General features: G+C 47.7%; 1 protein-coding gene across 2 annotated transcripts; it reads left to right on the top strand.

Annotated features, from left to right (window-relative positions):
* Positions 1–25395, top strand: Cnr2 (cannabinoid receptor 2). Of its 2 annotated transcripts, XM_032888165.1 has the most exons (4): positions 177–220; positions 22539–23617; positions 24564–24648; positions 24792–25395. In XM_032888165.1, the coding sequence occupies exons 2-4, from the start codon at positions 22589–22591 to the stop codon at positions 24908–24910; spliced, it is 1233 nt and encodes a 410-aa protein (XP_032744056.1). In that variant the 5' UTR covers positions 177–220; positions 22539–22588; the 3' UTR covers positions 24911–25395. The 2 variants fall into 2 exon arrangements, with proteins under 2 accessions (XP_032744063.1, XP_032744056.1); XM_032888172.1 differs by adding an exon at positions 17746–17838 and having other exon boundaries at positions 1–220; positions 22539–25395.
* Positions 25396–25770: the final 375 nt, after the last annotated feature.

The following is a 25770-nucleotide window of genomic DNA, read 5'->3' as shown; positions in this document are numbered from 1 at the left end:
GACACTGGGGACCCAGAGGGGAAGTGGTAACAGGGACGGACGGAAGGCCAGACCTCCTCTCACTCACTCATCTACGAAAGTGTAAAAGCAAGAAAAACCAGGCTGGGGCTGCAGCTCCCTGGACCTACGTGGGGGTCCTGTCCAGGTCTCCAGATCTAAATACAAAATAGCCAGGACAAGGCTTCACAAGACCCTGGAGGCCAGCGGCTGACAAATGACTGTGAGTATAACTCCCTTTGGTGTTTTACTTCAGACTCCTTGTTGCAGAAAGCCTCTGTTGTGCTAAGGAAGGGGGAACTGTCTGAGGCAGGGGGATGGATGTCAGACTGAGAACATGCGTCACAGCAAGGCTCAAGACTTGTTCTCCTGAGACAGGATTTCCCTTGCCTTTCACCACCGTAACAAAACCCCAAACCTAGGTGGCTCTTTTGGGGGAGTCTATTTCTACTCACTCCTGAAACAGAAAGCCACTCAAGACTAAAGAAAATTTCCTTCCAGTCCAGCTTAGTGATTGGGACAAATTTATTGCTGTTGTCTGCAGGAACATGAGTGGCTTGGGCAACTGCATTATCAAAAAGCCCACACCACCATGGTGACAACTGCCCAAAACTAGTGATATCCCCGGTGTCCCCATTAGTTGACGTTCTACCTCCCAAGACTACAAGCATCGAACAGGAGGTGTGCAGGGGTGAAGCAGGAAGGTGGAAGTGGTTGGAATGCCTCTTGTAAATAACCAAAGCTGCAGTAAAGAAAGGGCCACACAAGCCCAGAGGACAGAGTTCCCGGACACACAGATCTCTGCAGTTGGGCTCTGCTCCAAGGCCCCTTCAAGGTTTCCTTTATTAGAGGCTCACAACTCAATATCTGTGGTAAATGCTACCCGTATCCCATGCTCCCCAGAGGGAGGCTGCTGCGTGCCACTCCCCCGAAGTCCCAGGGGCATCGCTTGAGAACACCGGCTTGGGTACAAGCATTTTGGCTGCCTGGCCAACTCTACCAGGCCATTCATAGCAGCTGGGGGTTTGAAAAGGACCCCAGAAGTCTAAGGTCTTGGGACTCACCTGGGCAATCTGAAGCCTTGTTTTACAGAAGGAAAAAATTTGAGGCACAGCAAAATGATGTCAGATACAATGAAAGGCACTGGACCTATGAGGCCAGGGCTCTGCTTCCTTGGAGGTCACACTCACTAAGGAAAGACAGATGTTGAAGTGGGAGTCCTGGGCCGGAGGCTCCTGTTTAATCCTAATTCTTAACACTCTACAGCTTTGTGCAAATAACTCCACCTCTCTGGCCTTCTGCTTTTCCTCCTGGGTAGTGCAGGTCCGAGAATACCACCCTCAGGCTGATGGTAAGGGCTCAGTCAGGCGACCTGGTTAGGAAGAGACAAGGGCACTGGGCTCAGTGCATAGCTTTGGTGGAGAGTTTGGGCTGGCCCACTCTGCCCACGCTGTGGGTCAGAAATGAGAAAAGGAGGTGCCAGTTCCTTCCCTAGAATAGGAATCTCTCTCAAGAGAGATGTGATGCACCAAGGTCACAGAAGAAGGGCTGATGGCAGATTCAGGACATCTGGCAATGCCCCAGTTCTGCAGCTGCTTGTAGCTCAAAGGAGCTTGCTCCCTAACCTGCGTGGCCCCGTGCAGATCTCCATCTGCGAAGCTACCCTTCCCCTTTCCTCAGTTAAACTGCCGAAATGGCCACCTCCTCATCTCTCTGTCCCTGTTTTATTTATTTGTGTGGTATGTGTGGTGTGTGTGTGTGTGTGTGCACACGCGCACACGCACGCCTGGGAGTGTGAATGCTTGCCCACACCCGCACCTGTGTAAGTAAGCGTGTGGAAGCGAGACAGGTTGATGTCAGTGTCTTTTTCAAGTTGACCTCCACGTTGTTTCTTGAGACAGTTTCTCACTGAACCTGAAACTCAGTCAGCTAGTGTGGCTGGCCAGTGAGTCCCGGGATCCTCCCGTCTCCCCTTCGCTGTGCTGGGATTACCGGCACTCATCATTATGCCAGCTTTTTCCTATGGGCTCTGGGGACTCCAAAGAAGGTCTTTGTGCTTGCACAGCAAGCTTTTTTTTTTTTAAAGGCTGAGCCATGTCCTCAACCCTTCTGCTCCTGTTACTCTCACTGCGTGTTCTAAGGGTGGCTGAACCTTGTATTGATTCTGCTGGAATCACATACAATAGAACTCTGAGCCTCCTACTGCCAGGCCAGTAGGACTTGCCTCACGGGTCACAGACAGTGATACTCTGGCATCAACAAAAGATGCGTTTCATCCTCATGTCAGCGTTTCCCTGACAGGTCCGGCTTTACCAGTTTCCTGGAACAGCCATAGTCCCAGATTCTTTGTCAAGACTTAAAACGCAATTGACTTTCAGCAATCTCCCCCGGGGAGCCTCTTTCCCCATCTCTCCAGGGATCAGAGCCCACCCAGACCCTACTGGAGGGGCCCATGTCCTGGGATCCCTTTCTAGCCCAAGGCTCTCCCCCTGTGACTTCAGCTACTGGAGGTTTTTGGCTCCGCCCACCTGGGCACTAGCTCCACCTCCCTGGGCTGGATACTCAGGAACGACGAGAAGAGAATTTTCAAGCAGCTTCTGCTTATGATTGTGAAAAGTCTCTAAGGCAGGAGGGACAGAAGGCTGTCTGCAGACAGATGGGCAGCTTTATCATACAGATAAGGGAAGCGAGACTCAGCCGCAGTACAGACTTGCACAATGGCACTTGGTCAAGAAAGTGGGGAGTGGCAGGTGGGAGTGGAAGACGCTAGGCTTGTGACAGATCCAAGCTAGCCTCCCTCGCTAGCTAGATGACCTAGTATGATAAGCATCAGCTCCTGAACCTCTGTGTCCTCAGCTCCACCAGGGCAGCCTGTGGTTCCCAGCCTGCCTCACGCACGTGCCTGTTTGTGTCTTAAACCACCAGTGATACTTACGCCAGAAGGCGATGTGCAGCGGTTCCCCTTGTGTGCCCTTCACAGTGGCTCACGGTCACTCACGATTAATAAGGTGGAAACCTGAAGCCCACCCAGACTTGAAACCCACCTGAGCTGGTGGGCAAAGCTATTACTCAAACCAAGGCCACTTAGGTTCTAGCCCCAGAGACGCAGGAAACAGGCATGGTGGCACAGGCCTGTGATCCCAGCCCTCCAGAGGGCAAGCCAGGAAGAGCAGAAGCCCAAGATCGTCTTGACCTGCATAGAGAGCTCAGTGCCAGTCAGGGCTATTGTGAAAGAGACTATCTCAATTTTGTCTTTTTTTTTTTTTTTTCCTGGAGCTGAGGACCGAACCCAGGGCCTTGCTACCACTGAGCTAAATCTCCAATCCAGAGACTATCTCAATTAAAACTAGCAGGCCAGTCTTAGCCAAGCCCTACTCTGTCGAGAGAGTAAACAGTTGGACACTGGTAAAGAATCCCTCATAGGTATGAAGCCCAGTCCAGGTCACTGCTGTCATTGTCCCTTGTAGAGCAAGGTTTTAGATGCCACAGTATGTACAGCCGGGCCACGGGGAGAGGGAAGCATACTATGTGTTGGGGCCTGAGGTTCCAACCACAAACCCCAAAGTTTCCTCATCCCATGGCCTCCTCCACAGGACTTCCCTCCCTGGGCTTGTGGCTGTCACTGGCATTGTCTTGTGCCATAATACCTTGATCCCCACCCCCACACCCCGTCCCAGGACAGAAACGAAGGAGCTGAGGGCTAGAGTTTAACGGCTTTGCCAAGGACAAAGCAAGAGCCCCAGCAAAAGCAGGGCACTTACTCAGTAGTGGCTTCCCTGGGAGCACCCCCTCCCACTCCCTGCAGAGCCCCCAAGAGGAGGAAATTGTCCTTTCTTCCATCCTAGGAGAAGAAAAGCCCACTATGCATGGGTGCCCCAAGTAGTGAAGACCCCCTAATGCTAGAGGTCGGACTAGCGAGGTGAGTGATGTGTGCGGGAAGAGGAGGGGCCGCAGCGGGGAGTTAGCCCCAACAGGGAGAGGCAAGCTACTGAGATCCAATGAGGAGAGGGTGTTGGTGGGACCTCTCTCCAAAGTGACTTTATAGGTTGGGTGTCCTCGAAGACTTGTGACGTCTCTTCTCTCCTTCCCTGTAACTTTCTCCCTCTGCCAAGCCTGGCAGTCTTGATTCTATGGTGCCTAGGAGCTTCCACTCAAACCCCCGCTGCCCTGCTGTAGTGATTGCCCCCGGCTCCCCAGGGGTTGTGCGCCATCAGTTCCTCTTTGAGAACCACAGGTGCATTCATGGTGGTGCTTCTGTCCGGATTCAGTGAGCCCTTCCTGTGTCTCCTCTGCATGGATGTGTTGAGGTACTAGGTGGTCCCCAACTGGGTGGTACAGGCAGGGGTTTGGGGACCTATGGAGAACTATACATGTTTCTGGAAAACAGGCCAACAGATCGGGAAGAGAGGTAGGATAGCAATTTACTAATGACTTATGGCAAAGGCATGACTTGGGGACAGAAACAAGCCAGGAATATCCCACACCCCAAAAGCAAGCAAGAAGAAGGGGCTCATAGACTAAGCTACACAAAGGTAGAGAGTGTCTGGCCTTCCTCAAAAACTCAGAACATGTCAAGCTTAAGTCAAGGGACAATCTGAGTGCCAGTGAAGTGACCAGAGTGACCAGAACAAAATGCTTAGGCTATATTGCTTTTTAAGATACTATATAGCCCAGGCTAACCTAAAATTCAAGATCCTTTTCATCTTCCAAGTACTGGGATTACAGGCGTGTGCCATGTCTCTGAAGAAATAAGTTTCACAGATGTAGGAAACAAAGCTGTAAGAAATTCTTGGAATACGGGAGCAATACGGTGGTCAGAGTGACCAGGCTTAATGGAAACCAACCAAAACAAAAACAACTGTTCCTCCTACCCCTCCCTGAGGTAGATTTCAGGAGCAACCACAGGGTGTCATCCTGACCCTGCCCGACCACCCAGTTCCTCTCCCCCTCTAAGGGACCTGCCAACTTAGCCCTTTCCCAGTGATTCTCCAAGGTGTAGTAGGGCTGGATGAGGAAAGTGACCAACCGAGCCAAGAACAGCCCCTTGAACAGGCCAGCCAATACCTGACCAGATCCTTTGTCCTGTGTCCCACCAATGAGAATAGGCCAGCTAACCCTGTTGCTGAAGTCTGCCCTCTGTAAGGAATAAAAGTTGTGTGCTTTTTGGCTTCGGGGTTGCCACTCCCTGAGTGGATGAGCAACCCCACGTATGTGGATTAAAAACCTTATACCCTCATGCTATTGCAGCGGTCACTTTGTCAATCTGTGCTCTGTGGGTTGTGCTCCTGAGGTAAGGCTACTATGGGGTCTTATAACATCTCCTAGTTTTGGAAAACTTTTTTTTTTAAGATTTATGATGAGGGTTGGGGATTTGCTCAGTGGTAGAGCTTGCCTAGGGCATAAAGGCCCTGGGTTCGGTCCCCAGAACCAAAAAAAAAAAAAAAAAAAAAAAAAAAGATTTATGATGAGGGTCGGAGAGTTGACTCAGTGGCTAAGGGCACTGGCTGTTCTTCCAGAAGACCTGGGTTCAATTCCCAGCAACCACATGGCATTTCAGAAAGTCTATAACTCCATCCCCGGAGAATCTGATGCCCTCTCTAGCCTCTGTGTGCATCAGGCATGAACACAGTCCACAGAGATGTGTGCAGGCGAAAACCCCATACATATAAAACAAACAAGTACAACTTGAATAAAAATGAAACTTGAATAAAGTGAAATCTTTTCTTTTTAATTAAGTGGGGCTGTGTGTGCATCTGAGCTCAGACTTCCAGTCCTCTGATGCTACAATTACAGGCAGTTGTGAGCCACCCAGCATGGGTCCTGGGTGCACAAGACACCAAGCGCTTTTTTTTTTTTTTTTTTTTTTTTTTTTTTTTTCGAGCTGGGGACCGAACCCAGGACTTGCCCTTGCTAGGCAAGCGCTCTACCACTGAACTAAATCCCCAACCCCACCAAGCGCTCTTTTTTTTTTTTTTTTTTTTTTTTTTTTTTTTTTTTTTTTTTTTTTCGAGCTGGGGACCGAACCCAGGGCCTTGCGCCCTAGGTAAGCGCTCTACCACTGAGCTAAATCCCCAGCCCCCAAGCGCTCTTTTTATTTTGTCTTTTTTTTTTTTTTTTTTCTTCCCTGAGCTGAGGATCGAACCCAGGGCCTTGTGCTTGCTAGGCAACACCAAACGCTCTTAACCACTGAACCATCCATCCAGTCCTAATCTTTTTTGTTAAGGTATAAGTTTAGGGTTAAGATATAATATAGCAGGGGTTGGGGATTTAGCTCAGTGGTAGAGCGCTTGCCAGCAAGCACAAGGCCCTGGGTTCATCCCAAGCTCAAAAAAAAAAAAAAAAAAAGATATAATATAGCTGGCTCAGTAAGTAGAATGAGATGAGGACTGGAGTTTGGGTCCCCAGCACCCACAGAGATGTCAGATGTGGTGTCTCATCCCTGAACCCCAATGGGAGGCGTCTGAGGTAGGCAGCTCGCTTGTTAGTCAGTCTATCTGAACTGTCGCACTCCAGGTTCTATGAGAGACCCAGCTCAGAAAATGAGGCCACGAGTGATGGAGGAATAAACCTCAGGCCTCCACACGCGTGCACACATATGCAGTCATAGGTGCACCCACAACACATGCGTGCCCACACGACACAGACAGAATGAGAAATAAAAGAAATGTATAAATTCATGTGTTTGGGGGCATCTTTGGGAAGATAAGCTCTCTCTCAGCAGTCTAGCCTGGCCTTGAACTCACTGTATAACCCAGGCTAGCCTTCAATTCAGGTGCGACTGCCTCAGCCTCCTGAGTGCTGGATTTCAGGCAGATATCACCACATCCGGCTATAGATTATCCCTTTAAGCACCAAACCACGAGAAACATGGAGCCTCACTTCCGTTACCTATAATCCTTTCTGTCCGCACTAATACCTCGTGTGGGTTCATCTGGACGTTTTACAAGTGTTCGATGGTTTGATTCATTAAAGACAGATGTATTTATTGTGTGTGTCTTGTCTGTGTGTAGTGTGTGCACCACGTATGTGTCAGGAGCCTGTAAAACTCAGAAGAAGGTTCCAGATTCCCTAGAACTGGGGTTGTGGTCGGTTGTGTGCCACCACGTTGGTGCTGGGAATCAAACCCTGGTCCTTTGGGGAGTCACCATTGCTCATCACCACTGAGCCAGGTCCTTTGTCATTGTTTTTAATATATATATTTTTTTTGTTTTTTTTTTTTTTTGAGCTGGGGACAACCCAGGGCCTTAAGCTTGCTAGGCAAGCGCTCTACCACTGAGCTAAATCCCCAACCCCTGTTTTTTTTTAATTTTTTAATAATGATCTATGTATGGGTGTGTATGCATTCAAGTGCCCTAGGTACCCAAGGAAGCTAGAGATTCCTGGTCCCTCTAAAGTTGGACGGACCCTCAGGCAGTTACGGGCAGCCTGGTGTGCATACTGAAAACCAAACTCCGTCCTCTGCAAGAGTTGTGCACGCATCTCTGAGCCTTGCTCCAGCCTCCCGCCTGTTTCCACCAGAGCTTATTGGGTGCGTGACGTTGCTATGGGCAAGCTTGGCTGTTAGTATTTTTCTACTACAAATTTATGCCACACGCCTTTCATCCCAGCACTTGGGAGGCAGAGGCAGGTGGCTCTGAGTTCGAGGCCAGCCTGGTCTACAGAGTGAGATCCAGGACAGCCAGGGCTACACAGAGAAACCCTGTGGGGTAGTGGGTGGGAGCCAGGGTATCTGTGTTGGTTGTGGTTAGTGTCTATTTGTGTGTTTTCTTCATTTAGCTACTTAGTGCTCAAGTGTATCCAACCTTTGCACAGTGACATAAGAGAGAGCGGAGTTGGACTTGACCATCTCAGGTCTGGTCTTGACTCCCATGGGTGTCAAAACGCACAAGCCCCAGTGGGGGTTGTTAAGCCTCCTCATCACTTCCTGTGGTTCATGAGAAAGGAAGTGACTTGATGTCGCAGTCTACTATTTTCTTTCTTTCTTTTTTATTTTTGAGACAAAGTTTCATGGTGTAGCCTGGGCTAAGCTAGAATTGGGTCTGCAGATCAGGCTGGCCCTACCGAGATCTGCTTATAGCTGTGTCCTGAGCGCTGTGGTTATAGGAGTACCCCAACACCTCAAACAAATGTGCTATTTTCAATAAGAGTACTGTTTAGGCTTTCTTCCTTCCCTGCCCTTAACGTTTGATTTAAACATTTAAATTTATGCGGTCGGGGAATATAGCACAGTGGTAGAACATTTGCCTACCACACGTAAAGCTTGGTTTGATTCACAGCACTGCCAAAAATAGTGTGTGTGTGTGTGTGTGTGTGTGTGTGTGTGTGCGCGTGCACACACGTGCACGCACACATGTCAACCTAAACTACTGGACAGCAGAAGTAACATAAGGCTCAAATTAAATGCATTGTTTACAAAATTATACGTTGGTTTCTTTCTGCTTTGTGAATAATATAAGGTTTAGTTTAAATTATTTTTATGGGGCTGGAGAGATAGCTCAGCGATTAAGAGTATGTCTTGATGGGGTTGGGGATTTGGCTCAGTGGTAGAGCGCTTGCCTAGGAAGCACAAGGCCCTGGGTTTGGTCCCCAGCTCCGAAAAAAAGAAGAAAAAAAAAAAAGAGTACGTCTTGCTCGTATCAAGCACCTGAGTTCAAATCCCAGCACCCTCGAGGCCAGCCCGGTCTACAGAATAAATTTCGAGAAAGCCTGTCTCTAAACAAACAAACAAACAAACAAACCAACCAGCAGTTCCCACCCTTGAGGGGTAGGAGGAACATCTGTCTCCCAGACGTTTATCCCAATCCTCCATGACAGGACTGTTCCTGCTAGGTTTAATTGATCCATCAGCTGCTGTCCTGTGGTTCCCGGGTCCCTGACAGCTACATTGTCACTACCAGATTCTAGCAGTCCAGAGCCCATGAGTGAGTTTTCCCAGCAAGATATGACATGGTTTAGCAGTGACAGCACCACAAGATTGTGTTGCACGTGCCTTGCATGGCTCTAGAATTGTCATTCAACACTAACAGTAATGTTGTGGTTATTGTCATAACCAACAGAGTGTTTGGAGACATTTTATATCCCTTTCCCATGCCTCCCCCCCCTTCTGTTGGGGGAACCCGTCTGAACTGCGCCTCCCACCCTAATGCTGCAATCATTTAAACAAATCAAAATCAAGACTCGGTAGGGACCCCACTCTATGAAATCTGGATGAGTCAGGGAGAGGTCCAGAGCCATCAGGGAAGACCACAGAGGATGACAAAAGTCCGACACAAGTCGACCCTGTCCTATCCCTGAGGTGCAGAGGAGTACGAAGACCTGCTATCATTCCAGCTCCATGTCCCCCTGGCCTTACTACCTGACTTGGCATAAAAGTTCCTTTCCTACAGAGAGCACATTATGGACAGAGGGGTGACCACTCCAGGGCAGCCACACAATGGCAGTCTCCCAGTCTCCCACCTAGGTCTGCTCGAACTTCCCTGAGGAAGGTAACGATCTCCCCAGCACACGGCTGATGCACATGGAAAGGGAGAGCCACACCAGCCAGCCCTTCCCACCTCTCCTCACCAAGTCTCTCTGGTGCTCGTTGGTTTTTTGGTTTGAGACAGGACCTCCTCTCCCTGGGCAGCTCTGGCTGCTCTGTGACTATGTAGCCACAAATAGACAGTTACCATCTGACCATTTCAAATGCATAATTAGATTAAAACAACATGGGAGCTGGACCAGCTACTCAAAAAGCTGAAGTAGAAGGATTATGAGTTCAAGGCTATCCTAGCAAGAATGGCCAAGGGCAATGGCTCATGCCTTTAATCTGGTTCTCAGGAGAGAGGCAGGGGGATCACTGTGAGCTACAGCCCTGCCCAGTCTATGCTGTCCTAGCCACTTAGTGAGTGCATCTCAAAAGAAGAAGGGGATGGGGGGTGGGGCGGTTGGGGATATGATTTTGGTGGTACAGTGCTTACCTGGTACGCAGGAAGCTCCAGCTGCAACCACCAGAACCACAAGAAAAAGAAAATGAATTTGGACAACAACAGCGAAAAAGGGGGGTCAACACACACAAAGTCCCCTGTGCCTGCTTCGAAGGAAACTCCCTGACTTCATAGACCCAAGCCTCAGGAGCAGGCTGAGCCCAAGCAGCCACTCACTAGTCAGGCAGTAAGGATGTTTTCTTTCTTTTTTTTTAAAGATTTATTCATTTATTATATATAAGTACACTGTAGCTGTCTTCAGACACACCAGAAGAGGGCATCAGATCCCATTACAGATGGTTGTGAGCCACCATGTGGTTGCTGGGAATTGAACTCAGGACCTCTGGAAGAGCAGTCAGTGCTCTTAACCGCTGAGCCATCTCTCCAGCCCTGGCTGTATGTTTTTTAGGCAAGCACTACCCCACTGTAGGGTGTGTGTCCCTGTTGGGCATGTGCATGTAAGGCGGGTGCCCGCAGGGGCAGAGCTGTTGAGTCCCCAAAGTCCCTAAGGGTTCAAGGTTTAGGGACACACACATCTTAAGAAGCCGAGCCTGATCCAGAGGAAATGCTAAGCTGGCTTATAATAATATCAGAGTTCAGGAAGGGATAGTCTGCCTCTCAAGGCCTGAGAACTGAGAAACAAACCTTAACAAAAGAGCAAAGGAGGGGTTGGGGATTTAGCTCAGTGGTAGAGCGCTTGCCTAGGAAGCGCAAAGCCCTGGTTTTGGTACCCAATAACAAAAAAAAAAAAACCAAAAAAAAAAAAAAAAAAAAAAAAAAAAGAGCAAAGGAACCATAACAACAAAACAAAACCCAAAGCAGAGGGTCGAACACGTCTGTCATCCCAGCGCTCGGAGAGCAGAGGCTGGTGATCAAGAGTTCAAGGCCAGCCTGGCCTACAGATCAAGTTCCAGGACAGCCAGGGCTACACAGAGAAATCCTCTCTTGGAAAACAAACAAACAAACAAACAAACAAAACAGATCCTAACCATTCTTTGCCTTCACCCAGTGAGGCTTTTATTGGCCATGGAAACGTCACTCTGCCCCGGATGATGTGAGCCTTGGGTTCAAAGACTGCCCTTCTCCTTCTTGGAAGAAATTGTTGGGGTTCAGGAATCGCCCACAAACCACACAGACACTAATCTTAGTTAGACAGGGATGCTTTATTGAATGCACACCCCACGACTGATTAGAGCCATAGCTTCAGGGACCCAAAAGCTACGACCCTGACCATGTCTCAGAGCCAGCTATAAAAGCTCAAACAGCAAGCCCCACACTGCTGGAAGTGTGCCCAGTGGTTAGCTCTGACTCAAGCTACTTTAGACGCAACAGTTCATATTGAGCTTTAATTTGGTGGGTCCTTAGTGAAGCTTCTAGCGGTGAGCTAGGCAAGTGCTCTACCACTGAGCTAAATCCCCAACCCGCGGTGAAACTTCTTAGGATTAACAAACCTCATAGCATACAGCACATAACAGGGGATGCGGTCATCACGACCCTGCTCTCAGTCAAGTTACTTCTCTGTGTCAATGATTGGCAGGCATATAACAGCCTTAATATGAAATAGCTGGCAGGCATGGGGCAAAATGGCTACCACTGTGGTGAGCGCTTGGCCTAGCAGTGGGTTAATGACTGTTTATCCTCTGAGGCTGCAAAGTCAGGAGGCAGGGCTGAGATAAGAGACAGCAGGCACGGCCCTGGGTTCGGTCCCCAGCTCCTAAAAAAAAAAAAAAGAGACAGCAGGCACATTTTAGTGTTAGTTGCCTCAGGCTAGGGAAAGTAGGGAAGCCAGGGCCAGTTGCATTTACCCTTTAGCTTTAGCTTATGGCCGGCTGGGGGAGGGCTCTGAACTGCTATTATGGTCCCCTCCCCCATTTTTCCTTTTAAAGACAAGGCCTTATGTAATCTAGACTAACCAAAAACTCACTACATAGCCAAGGATGATGACTTTGGATTTCTTTCTTTCTTTCTTTTTTTTTTTTAGATCCAATTGATAAGATATAATTGCTCACTTAAACATACAAAGCCTGGTACCATCCATCCCTTGAGAACATTAATAACAACCTGTAAATACACAGAGCGAGATCTTTACATCAGCCTCCATTGTCCTGCCACGGCTTCTCTCGATTTTGGATTTCTTATCTGCCTACCTTTTTCAAGTACGGCTTCTCTCGATTTTGGATTTCTTATCTGCCTACCTTTTTCAAGTATTTGGATCAAAGGCGTGTGTGTGTGTGTGTGTGTGAGTGTGTGTGTGTGTGTGTGTGTGTGTGTGTGTGTGCACGCGCCATGCCAGGTTTATATAGTACCAGGGACTGACCCCAAGGCTTTGAGAATGTTATGCAAGCACTCTATAACTTGAACTATGTTCCCAGAGCTTCTGGTAACTTCTTTGAGATTTATTCTGTGTGCACATGGGTATCCTACATGCATGTCTGTGCACATTGTGTGCATAAGACGACACTGGATTCTCTGGAAATGGAGTGAGTTACTGACAGTTGGGTAGCTGCCATGTGGGTGCTGGGAATCAAACCTAGATCTTCTGGTTGAGCAGCCGGGGCTCTGACCACTAAGGGATCCAGCCCCTGTCCTTTCAGTGAGCTCACCTCCATGGTGAGCAGTTTGAGGGTCGCTTGCTGTATCGTAAACACTAACGGTAACTCTAGTATTTGAAAGGGACTTTTATTCTGTGTTTATGAATGGTTTGCTTGCATTATATATGTTTGTGTCATGGATAAGCCTGGTGCCGTCAGAGGCCAGAAGAGGGAATCTGATCCTCTGGAGACCGAGCTACAGAGAGTTGTGAACTGTTTGTTATGTGAGTGGTTGGAATCGAACCTGGGTCCTCCGGAAGAGCTACAAATGCTCTGGAGCACTGAGCCAACCCTGGCGTGGTGCAGAGCTGAAATCTCAATACTTGAGAGATAGATAGACGCAGGGGGAGCTGCAGTTCAAAGACGTTCTTAGTGACCGTAAATTTGAGTCAAGCCTGGGCTACATAAGGCTCTATTGTTACAATAATTAACATCAACAAAAAAAAAGCCATCTTGAAATTGTCTCTTTCAGAATCAGCCTCCCCTCCCTCAACAGCCGAGAACTCTGCTCTGCTCTAACACCATAAGTGGAGAAAACACTGTTACACATCTTTGGTGTCCATGCTGACATTTAAATGAGACAATATGTAGCCAGGGGTGGTGTTTAATCCTCATACTTGGGAGGCAGAGGCAGGTGGATCTCTGTGAGTTCAAGGCCAGCCTGGTCTACAGAGTAAGTTCCAGAACAGCCAGAGCTACGTAAGAGAGAGACCAACACGTAGATCATAGTTCAATACCAAACTGTTGTCATGGTGCTTTTTGGGTGGCCATTCTGGGTTCAGAGAATAAATGGCTTCTCACAGAACAGGAGCCAAAGCCAAGGTAAGGCTCTGACCACGCTGGGACCCTTCGTTTTGCATCTCATCCGCAGTATCTCCTGGTCCCTCTGTCCCTCCGGCAGCTTCTACTTAGGCTGTCGCTGTCACTGTCGCTGTAATCGTTTCTCTGTATGTACGCGTGTAATTGTAGAGGTCAGAGGTCAGCCCTAGAAGTCTGGGTAGGGTGATAGATGGTAAATAAAAAGCAGGCTTGGAGAAATGAAAAAGAAAGCAGGATTGACAGGAATTGAGCTCGACCACACAGAATCCTGGGACAACTGAGAGACGCTAGAAAAGGGCTTCCCATCGGAGACTTGGCTGGCAGCTCCATGCATTACAAACGCCCTCCTAACTTGTAGATGGGGGCTGGCTGGAGTGAAGGTCTGGGTAGGTAGCTCAATGGTAGAGCTCTTATCTAATACACATGTAATATATATTTGAATATATATTAGACTAATATATATTAGACCAATAGCTATACATAGATACTAATATTAGACTAATATATTACTAGTACTAATATATAATAATATGATATAATAAAATAGTAATACATAATATATGATTTATAACTAATAATATATAAATAATATTATAGAGTTATATATATTAAGCTGTATAATAATTATCTTTAGTGCACACACACACACACACACACACACACACACACACGTTCAGTACATTGAGATCCAGAGAGCTTATGAATCACCACCATCAACCTGCCTTCTTTAAAGATGAGAAAAGAAAAGCCCAGAAGAATGGGCTGGAGAGATGACTCAGTGGTTAAGAGCACTGACTGCTCTTCCAGAGGTCCTGAGTTCAATTCCCAGCAACCACATGGTGGCTCACAACCATCTGTAGTGGGATCTGATATCCTTCTGGCATGCAACTGTACATGCAGGCAGAACTCTATATATAATAAATAAATAAATCTTTAAAAAAAAGAGAAAAGCCCAGAAGAAGACTTAGTTGACAAGACACGAACTAAAACACAGCCCTCCCCTGCCCCAATCCCAGGCCCAAGCAAAAGCAACCAAAAAATTAATTCGGTTTTTTCAGAGGCATCAAATCTTAGTTTCCCACAGAGGGTGCTGAAGTCCCGGGCTTCCTTCCGGTCCCCTCCATGGGTAGAACAGCAGAGGCCATCTCCTCTGTGACCCTGTTTCACTTCACACTTTCACTTCACGTGAAAACAAAACACCTGCTACACCTTTTCCTGAGAGTTTCCAGACACACCACACACCCACACACACACACACACACACACACACACACACACACACACACACACACACACACACACACACACCCCACACACCCCCACACCCCACACACCACACACACATGCACACACACACACACCACACACACACACACACACACACACATACACACACACACACACACACACACACCACACACACACACACACACACACACACACACACACACACACACACACACACACACACCACACACACACACACACCCCACACACACACACACACACACACACAACACAACAACACCAAAACCCGACGACACATACACCCAACACACACACACACCACACACACACCACACACCATACCACACACACACACACACCACACACACACACACATACACACCCACCACACACACATAAACACAAACACACACACACACACATACACAAACACACACACACACACATACCCACACACACACACACACACACACACACACACACACACACACACACACACACACACACACACACACACACACACACACACACACACACACACACACACACACACACACACACACACACACACACACATACACACACACACACACACACATACACACACACATATACACACACACACACCACATACACTACACGCACACACATACACACACACACACACACATACACACACACACACACCACATGCACACACACACACACACCACACACACACACACACACCACACACACACACACACACACACACACACACACACACACACACACACACACCACACACACACACACACACACACACACACACACACACACACACACATGCACACACACACACACACACAGTTCCTTCCCAGAAAGTGAGATTGAGTCAGGGTCCCAGCCACAGCCTTAGTGTGTCCACCAGCAGGGACCTGGGCTAGGCATTTCCTGGAGGCGTGAAAGCCGGGGCTGGTTGGCTCTCTTTTGTCCTAACGTCTGTTGAACATGAGATTGTTGTGTGTTCTATGCCAGATTCTCACACACACTTGTGGCTGTGAAGGCTTGGAAACATTCAGACCTGTTGGTAAGAAAGACGAATTACCAGGCCTGATGTGTCCCCAGGATCTCAATGTCAGGTTCCAAAAGTCCAAAACAACCCAAGCAGTCACAGGAGTGCAGAAAAGCAAGCTCTTTACCTGAATTAGGACGCGGGAGCTGACTGTGTCTGCAGACGTTCCTCTTAGTGAGGATTTAAACAGATGAAAGAATGTATTGTCTAGGCTGCCACTGATTCATCAGGGCCAGGGAACAGACCCAGGAGCTGATCTGCCACCCTGAGACAGAATACCACAGAGTTTTTTTTTTTTTTTTAAAGATTTATTTTTATTTATTATATATAAAATTACACTGTAGCTGTCTTCAGATACACTAGAAAGAGACATCAGATCCCATTACAGATGGTTGTGAGCCACCATGTGGTTGCTGGGGTGAACTCAGGACCTCTGGAAGAGCAGTCAGTGCTCTTAACCCGCTGAGCCATCTCTCCAGCCCTGGTTGGGGTGTTCAACTGGTTGCCTAGCATTCAACTTGCCAACTAGGATGACATTTACCCAGGGAGGTCAAACTTTATTTGACCCCTATTCAAAGTAGAATGGTTTCTACTTGGTTCCTTCTTACATAAAAAAATACTATAATAATAATAATAATAATAATAATAATAGTAATAGTAGTAGTAATTAGAAGGATGAGAAGTTCAAGGATAGCTTTGAACACATTTTGAGTTCCAGAATAGCCTGGATATAACCCTGTCTCAGAAAGGACACGGCTCTGTGGGCAAAAGGGGTTTACCACACAAGCCTAATGACCTGACTTCAACCCCACAAACCCACAGGTGCATCGTGGTTCCTGAACATCTCGGCTCACACATATGTAACACATACACATAGTGATAATACGTAATAAGTAAGTAAAATTTAAAGCTAAAAGTACTAGCAATGATAATAATAAAATAAGACAAAGTGGAAATAAAGCATGAATCCTTTCTCCTGAGAAGATGTATGGGCATTCGGTTTATTTAGTTAGTGAGTTAGTTAGGGCAGGTGTGATTGCGTATATCGTTAATCTCAGCACTAAAAAAAGACTAAAGGAGACAGAGGCAGGCAGATCTGTGAGTTCCAGGCCAGCCAGGGCTACAGAGTGAGTTCCAGGGCAGCCAGGGCTACACAGAGAAACCTTGTCTCAGGAAACCAGATAGATAGATAGATAGATAGATAGATAGATAGATAGATAGATAGATAGATAGATAGATAGTTTTAAAACATTTATTTACATTTATTTTTACGTGTATAAGTGTTCAGCTTTCGTGTATGTCTATGTACCATGTGTGTGCCTGGTATTTGCAGAGGTCAGAAGAAGGCACTGGATACCCAATGTGTGTGTGTGTGTGTCTGTGTGTGTGTGTCTGTGTGTGTGTGTTTGTGTGTGTGTCTGTGTGTGTATGTGTGTGTATTTGTGTGTGTATGTGTGTGTATGTGTGTGTGTGTGTGTGTGTGTATGTGTGTGTCTGTGTGTGTGTGTGTCTGTGTCTGTGTGTGTGTCTGTGTGTGTTTGCACGCACACATGTTACTGCTTTTGAGAGAGGCTTTCACTATGTAGCTGGCCAGGAACTTGCCACATGGAACAGGCTGTGCTCAGACTCCTGGAGATCCACCTGCCTCTGCTTCCCAAGTGTTAGGATTAAAGGCGTGTGCCACCAGAGCGAGCTGGGTAGGCCTTCTGTACATTTTGAAGGGGTCGGAAAGAACTCGCCAGTTCCCAGTTTCAGAAACTACAATGAGTATCCTCGGTCCAACTTAGTATCCTAAGAATCAGTGGGCATTGTTATTGTAACTTCACAAAGGGGAAGTCACCCCAAAGTCACCTGCCGAGGGTGACAGAGGCAGATCCAGAGCAGCCACTTGTTCATCGAACGCGTCCTTGCCCTAATAGGTCTTCTAGAAGGCACCATGTGACTTCCAGAGGGCATCTCTATCTGCGGGTGGACGGGGGGCCGGGCTTCCTGTTGCTCTGTGCATCCTGTTGTTCTCTCGTTAGGATGTCCATCAAATGCTTGCATTTCCTTTCCTACTCACTCTGGACAGGAACAGCTGTCTGCAGCCACGCCGTGCCTGAGTGAGGAGGCGTAGGCACCAGCCGAGGCCACCCAGCAAACATCTATGCTGACTCTGAATGGGGTAAGGCATTCCCTAACAGTTACTTACTTACTTCCTTAGTTGGTTAGTTAGTTAGTTAGTTAGTTAGTTAGTTAGTTAGCTTATTGGTTTGAGACAGTTAGCTTTTTTTTTTTTTTTTTTTTTTTTTTTTTTTTTTCGAGCTGGGGACCCGAACCCAGGGGCCTTAAACTAGGCAAGCGCTGTACCGCTGACTAAATCCCCAACCCCGCAACTTGAATTCTTATATTATAGTTATTACAGTGTCGTACGGATGAAATCAAATTATGGTTGGGAATAATACTGTTTAATTTTATTACAATTTTATTTATGTATTTTGTGGGCATGTATGTGTGTGTATGTGTGTGTGTGTATGTATGTATGTAGCCATGTGTCCCACAGCCGGCTTCTGGAGGCCAGAGGACAACTTGCTTTGTTGATTCTGCCTTCCATCTTTGTGTGGGTCCCGGGGTTCCAACTCAAGTTGTCTGGCAGGGACCTTTACCAAGTAACTGTCTCTTCAGCCCCAGGAGCAATGATCTGTAGAAATTAGATTCCACACTCCGGGTTACTGATGTAGTCAAGGGGCAGGCAGCATGTAGAACTGGCCCACGTGTGCAGAGCATGCTGGGAGGCTGATGCATGCTGGGAAGGCTTCGGAAGGCTCCATCGGGCAGATGAAGCGAAGGAAAGTCTTGGAGGGCTATGAAGCCTGAGGAGAGCCTGGAGGTCAGAAGGAAAGTTTCTTCCGAAGCAGTAGCTGGCCAGCTGGGTGGGGCTTGGGGGGCCTTTGTAAAAAGCACAGTGGACAGTGGTAGAGCGCTTGCCTAGGAAGCGCAAGGACCTGGGTTCGGTCCCCAGCTCCGAAAAAAAGAAAAAAAAAAAAAAAAAGAGAGAAATGTAAAAGCACAGTGGATGCTTTGAGCCGTTTATGTTCAGGCAGCCCAGTGTACTGCAGTGAGGAGTGGATTAAGCTGCCCCATAAACAAACAACGGAAGTCCTACATGACTCCCCGGCACCACAAAAATAAATAAGTACAAAATAGAGCCGGGCAGTGGTGGCACACGCCTTTAATCCTAGCCCTTGGGAGGAAGAGACAAGTGGATCTCTGTGAGTTCGAGGCCAGCCTGGTTTACAGAGTGACATCCAAGACAGCCAGGGGACTACACAGAGAAACCCTGTCTCAAAAATAAAAATAGGTAGGTGATAGATAGATAGATAGATAGATAGATAGATAGATAGATAGATAGATAGATAAAAGAAAAAAGAAAAGAAAAGAAAAAAACCAAACAGACGAAAGGGCCAGGGAGATGGCCCAGACAGGAAAGTGCTTGCTATTTTGACTTGAGTTCATATCCCCAGCACCCACATTAAAAAAAAAATCTAGGGCTGGAGAGATGGCTCAGAGGTTAAGAGCACTGACTGGGGGTTGGGATATGGCTCAGTGGTAGAGCGCTTACCTAGGAAGTGCAAGGTCGGTTGGGAATTTAGTTCAGTGGTAGAGCGCTTGCCTAGCAAGCACAAGGTCCTGGGTTCGGTCCCCAGCCCCCCCGGGGGGGGGGAGGAAAGAGCACTGACTGTTCTTCCAGAGGTTCTGAGTTCAATTCCCAGCACAATTCCCACATGGTGGCTCACAACCATCTGTAAAGAGATCTGATGCCCTCTTCTGGTGTGTCTGAAGACAGCTACAGTGTACTTATATATAATAAATGAATAAATCTTAAAAAAAAAAATCTAAATATTGTGTGGGTCTGAAATGATAACATTTTAGAGGCAGAGACAGAAGGACTTGGAGACCTGCCAGTCTAGCTGAATTGGTAAGTTCCAGGAGAGACCCTACCCACCAAAAAAGATAGAGATCGATTGTGGAAAGCATTGGATAGTGACCCCTGACCTACACACACACACACACATACACACACACACACACACACACACACACACACACAGGTTCATACACAAAAGCACATACAGACACAGGAGAGAAGAGTAAAAAGTAAATAGAGGCTGGGTGACAACGACCTAATCCCAGCACTTGAGAGGCAGAGGCAGGTGGATGCCTATGAGTTCAAAGCCAGCCTGGTCTACGTAAAGAGGTCCTCTCTCGAAGAAATAGAAAACTAACAGATAATAACCAAGGACAACATTGAGTAGATTAAATGTATATTTCAGTTTATCAGCTCACAATGTCCGACTTCCTCTGTTCCTTCTTGGGCTGAATTTCCGTCTGCTAAAAAGATAAGTGATTTTTTTTTTTTTTTTTGTGAGGGTCTCTTAGAGGACAGTTTTATTTTGGGGGTTGATTGGTTTGTTGGGTACAGATAACATTAGCCCTGGCTGGCTTCGAACTCTATATGGACTGCAAGTTATTTATTTACTCATTGATTTTTTGAGCTGTGGTCTCCCTAGGCCATCAGGGCTGGGCCTGAACTCAGTCTGTAATCCAGACAGAGCTCCTGAGTCTCTGAGTCACAGACCTAGTCACCAGGTCTCCTCCTCCTCCCTTTATGTGAGTTAATTTTGAAATAATAGTTATTGCCTTTATTAATTCCAGTACTGGGAGGCAGAAGAAGCAGGTGGATCTCTGAGTTCGAGGCCAGTCTGGTTTACAGAGCAGGCTCCAATACAGCCAGGGCTACATAAAGGAAACCCTGTTTGAGGGGTTGAGGGGAAGCAGGGCAGTTGTGACTCATAGCTTTAATCCCAGCACCAGGGAGGTAGAGGCATGAGTTTGAGGCCAGCCTGGTCTACAGGGTGAGTCACAGCCAGAGCTAAACCCTGCCTCAATAGAACAAAATTGTATTTGTTTCTTTATTCATTCATTTATTCTCATGTGTGTGCATGTGTGTGTGTGCGTGTGCATGTGTGTGTGTGTGTGTGTGTGTGTGTGTGTGTGTGTGGCAGTGTGTTGGGGGAGATGCCATGGTATATATATGGAAATAAGAGAACAACTTTCATTCTACCACATGAAGCCCAGGGATTGAACTCAGTGTTGGGCCGTATCTCAAGATTCATACTCTCCCTGTGGAGCAGTCTTTTTTGCCTCTTGTCTTTATTTATCTGTCTAGTTAGTCAGTTGGTTGGTTGGTTAGTTAGTTAGTTAGTTAGTTAGTTAGTTAGTTTTGGGGTTTGGGGGTAGCATTGGTTGTCCTGGAACTAGCTCAGTAGACCAGACTGGCCTTGAACTCACAGAGACCACCTGCCCTCTGCCTCCAGAGTGCTGGAATTAGAGGCAAGTGCCACCACTACCCGGCCCTTCTTTTAATTCTTTCTAAGGTATCCCCAAGAGTTATACAAATCTCTTGCAAATGGGAAATATAACCCTACCAGCTGACACACGGGTTAACTCTTGCGTGCTCATTGCTCATTCCTGGGCTTGTGAGTTCACATCTCATGGGGCCTCCAGACAGAATGGTCCCACATTATCTGTTTGGAAACTTGGTCTTTTTAGAGAGATGTGTAATTTGCTCTCTTATGAAGTTTAATAATGCTTCATACAGTGTTCACTTGTCCTAAGTTTTTTCTTCCATTGCAGGACGTGCTTATATTTTTAAAATGTTTTATTATGTGATGCTTAAATTAATGGGATTCCTATGTCTTATCTAGGACAGTTATTTTTTTTTTCTTTTTTCTTTTTTTCGGAGCTGGGGACCGAACCCAGGGCCTTGCACTTTCTAGGCAAGCGCTCTACCACTGAGCTAAATCCCCAACCCCAGGACAGTTATTTTTTAAACAGAGTTTCACATAGCCAAAGATGGCTCTGAACCAATCCCCTTGCCTTCATCTCCCAAGCGCTGTGAGCTACATTCCCTACAGGACTATAAAAAGGTTTGTTTTTGAGACAAGGTTTCCCTATGTAACCCAGGCTGGCCCCCAACTCACAGAGATCTGCATAAATCAGCCTGATGAATGCTGGCATTAAAAGCATGTACCACCACACACCATAAAATATTTATCTTTTAGATAATATTTATCTAAATATGATCTTTATTTTCGCATCACTTGAGGTGAAACCAAAGTATTTGCTCCCATCCCCAAATAATTACTAGGCCTTTAGTATCTTACCAAACCTGGAAGAACACAAAAAAAGGAAAATGAGATATAAGCCAGGTTTGGTAGCTCAGACTTGTCTGGAATCCCAGCTTCTTTGAATCCTGAAATAGGAGGTTTGAGTTCAAGGCTACCCGTGAGATCATGTCTCCAAAAGTGAAAGGGAATCGGGCCAGCAAGATGGCTTAGTGAGTAGAAGTGAGCTGTGGGGAAACCTGAAGGCCTGAGTTCTATTCCCAGGACCCATGGTAGACGGACAGAACCGACTCCTGACCTCCACACACACTCTTGTGGCACACTCATGTCTGCACATACATGTCACATGTGAGCACACGTGTGTAGACACAATAATAATAATAATAGTAATAATAATAATAATATCCCTACATCTTCAGTTTCACTTCTAGGTTTTGTTCTCTTGGGTGTTGGCCCCTAGGAATTCCCCTGGGTTTCAAAGGGAAGTTTCAGGATTTGTCTCTTTAGAAAACAAAAGGCTCGTTTGGAAACAAAAAGACCCGTCTTGAATTAAAAAGCTAAATAAATGCTTGACAGCAAACTATAAATGGAGATTTTCGGCCCCTGGGTAAATGTTTGATTAGTGGCAGCTCTCAAGGTTCGTAGTCACTGTTAACCTTCAAGTCACCTTCAAGGATTCTTTTCTCCTTGCCCACAGCCCAGTCCTCCGGAACAGCTCCGGTAGAAGCAGCCAAAGCCTGTCTGTCCATGGCGGGATGCCGGGAGCTGGAGTTGACCAACGGCTCCAATGGCGGCTTGGAGTTCAACCCTATGAAGGAGTATATGATCTTGAGCGATGCACAGCAGATCGCTGTGGCGGTGCTGTGTACCCTGATGGGGCTGCTGAGCGCCCTGGAGAACGTGGCTGTGCTCTATCTCATCCTGTCCTCGCAGCGGCTCCGCAGGAAGCCCTCGTACCTGTTCATCGGCAGCTTAGCCGGAGCTGACTTCCTGGCCAGCGTCATCTTTGCCTGCAACTTCGTCATCTTCCACGTCTTTCACGGTGTGGACTCCAGGAATATCTTCCTGTTGAAGATCGGCAGCGTGACCATGACCTTCACGGCCTCTGTGGGCAGCCTGCTGCTGACCGCTGTTGACCGATACCTATGTCTGTGCTACCCACCTACCTACAAAGCTCTCGTCACCCGTGGGAGGGCACTGGTGGCCCTTGGTGTCATGTGGGTCCTCTCGGCATTGATCTCCTACCTACCGCTCATGGGGTGGACTTGTTGTCCTAGTCCCTGTTCTGAACTTTTCCCCCTGATCCCCAACGACTACCTTCTGGGCTGGCTTCTTTTCATTGCCATCCTCTTTTCTGGCATCATCTATACCTATGGGTATGTCCTCTGGAAAGCACACCAGCATGTAGCCAGCTTGGCTGAGCACCAGGACAGGCAGGTGCCTGGGATAGCTCGGATGCGGCTAGACGTGAGGTTGGCCAAGACTCTGGGCCTGGTCATGGCTGTTCTGCTCATATGCTGGTTCCCTGCACTGGCTCTCATGGGCCATAGCCTGGTCACCACACTGAGTGACAAGGTCAAGGAGGCCTTCGCCTTCTGCTCCATGCTGTGCCTTGTTAACTCCATGGTCAATCCTATCATTTATGCCCTGCGGAGTGGAGAGATCCGCTCTGCTGCCCAGCACTGCCTGACAGGCTGGAAGAAATATCTCCAGGGCCTCGGATCTGAGGGGAAAGAAGAAGCCCCAAAGTCCTCAGTTACAGAGACAGAGGCTGAGGTGAAAACCACCACAGGGCCGGGATCCAGAACACCAGGCTGCTCCAATTGCTGATACGGCCTGTCCTTCTATGGAAGCAGTCCGAGTCAGAAGTCAGGTCACTCCCTCCAGAAGAGAGGGGTCCCGGACCCTGAATCTTTCTGAAGCCAGCTCTAGGGTAATGGAAACAGAACCTCCCACCCCCTTTTTTGCTAAGGAGTGCTGGGGTTCATGGCTGGAAGACGGCCTGGTCTTGCCTACCTTACGCAGTCTGTGGAGAGGGGCCTGTAAAAATGGCGGGCGGGCTCTGTTCACATCAAATCGGGAAACCCTCCTGACTCCAGAGACCTAGAGGCCAGAGGAGCCTCCAGGGACGATAATGAAGGACTCAGGGGATCTGTGAAGACAAGGACCTGTTCTCCTGGAATCTAGGCTACCCCGGCTGTGAGGCCTCCGCCCACAACTTCATAGATGTCCATGTCTTCCACAGTGTGGGTTCTAGGCCGCCCTGCTGAAGATGGATAGCAAGACCAGCTATTTCTGGTTCCTGCTTCACTGATTGGAACTCTGTGGCTGTAGATCGATGTGACCTTCAGGCCACCCTTGCCTCTTGAGGATCAAGAATTATGATGTGCTGAGGACCAAGGAGGTTCACTCTCTCCCTTCAGACAGAGTCGTGTGCTGTCAGCTCAGGGTATCTTGTCGTTGGGACAGGACCCTCCTGATAGCCCGATAAGCCTTGAAAATCATTATGACTTTAGGTCCTTGGGGACCCATGGAAAGCCAGGTTCACTTGAGGTACAGAGTCCTCAGAGAACTGTATGGACCTTGTGACCTTCTGCTGTGTCTCCCATAGCAGTATCCCAGTCCAGCCTAGCTTCAGTAAAAATCAAGGTATTCACAAAGAGTCTTTGGGTTCTAGATTGTTCCTAGTGATGCTCAACTCAGCTTCCCTTGCCTCTTCCAGACTCTGGTCCTGAAGGATAAGCAGGAGTTGGGAGGAGACTGCCTGCTGCGGACATCCTCGATCCACAGCCCCATGCTGTCTCTGGGTACCTGCATTTTACCTTCAGCAAAGGTTGCATTCCCAACAGACGGAGGTTCAAGGCGCTGCTGGTGGTAGGGGTAGGTAGCACTGGGGACCGCAGACACGGTGAAAGGAAAACCCTCAAACACTTTCTACTTTCGCTTTTAGCAGATTCAGCCAACAGACAAGACGTCTGTCCCCATTGCCCAGAGGAACTAACATGGTGGTGTTCAGTGAGAAGACCAATCAGCCTCCCTAATAAAGCAGGGCAGTCCACTCTGCTATAAACCCTCTCACATGCCTCTGCAGGAGGACATTTTGTTTTCTCTGTTAAGGTCAAGTGAAGGTCACAGTGTCTCATTTTATTCTTCCCAAGACAAGTTCTGTGCATCAAAAGCTGCTGCAAATTCTACTCTAATCGCTATGTGGGAGGACTCGGGGAAGAAGTTGATTCGTCTGGGCTTTGTGTTTTAGACCGTATTGCAACATACACTTGGGAAGGAAGAAACAGAAAATACATTGTGTTTCCTTGTTACGCCCTAAAGGAGGAAGTGCTTGGTTCTGTCAACTTCTCCAAGGTGCCAGACAGAGAAGGTGGAGATACGGTTTCCGCAGCTGTGAATTCCGGCACCACCTTTGGCCCTCACTTGCTTGTGTGATCTTGGGCAACCCCTGCCCTTTGCCTTGCTTTGGTTTCCTCCTTGGTACATCGGGAATGGTAGGAAAGAAGATGCCTTCAAGGGGCATTCATTAAAACCTCGTATTGCTCTAACATGCTGTGGTCATCTTTGAGACCATGGAGACGGTTGCATCATATGGACCATGTGACCCGCATGTGACACTTCCTGCAGCTCTGGGCACACACATATACCATTGGGTGTGTGCTAACTGTAGAGGAATTAGGTGACTGGCCAAATAAGTTTTATAGATTTTTTTTCCAAGGGCAGGAGTGTCTCTTGGCTCTCAATATTCTGGTCATACATGCCTCAGTGGTCCCCTGTATGTGGGTGGGCTAGGCAAGTGTGCTTAGTGGTACAGATTAAACCTCAGCCTGTCTGGTATACTAAGCAAGGGCTCTACTCCCGAACTACCCCGCTCCTAAGTCAGGTTTTCTTCAGTTAGATGCTAAGCTCTCTGAGAGAACCTC

Source organism: Rattus rattus, chromosome 1 (assembly GCF_011064425.1).
Source record: "Rattus rattus isolate New Zealand chromosome 1, Rrattus_CSIRO_v1, whole genome shotgun sequence".
Taxonomy (NCBI): Eukaryota; Metazoa; Chordata; class Mammalia; order Rodentia; family Muridae; genus Rattus; species Rattus rattus.
Note: the sequence above shows the minus strand (reverse complement) of the source record. Positions and strands in the feature narration are given on the sequence as shown.

Excerpts from the sequence above, each read along its gene's own strand:
- Cnr2 (XM_032888165.1), top strand. The coding sequence starts at position 22,589 with ATGGCGGGATGCCGGGAGCTGGAGTTGACCAACGGCTCCAATGGCGGC. Across the intron at positions 23,618-24,563 it reads TTACAGAGACAGAGGCTGAG|ACTCTGGTCCTGAAGGATAA; the intron begins GTGAAAACCACC and ends TGCCTCTTCCAG. Across the intron at positions 24,649-24,791 it reads CAGCCCCATGCTGTCTCTGG|CAGATTCAGCCAACAGACAA; the intron begins GTACCTGCATTT and ends TTTCGCTTTTAG.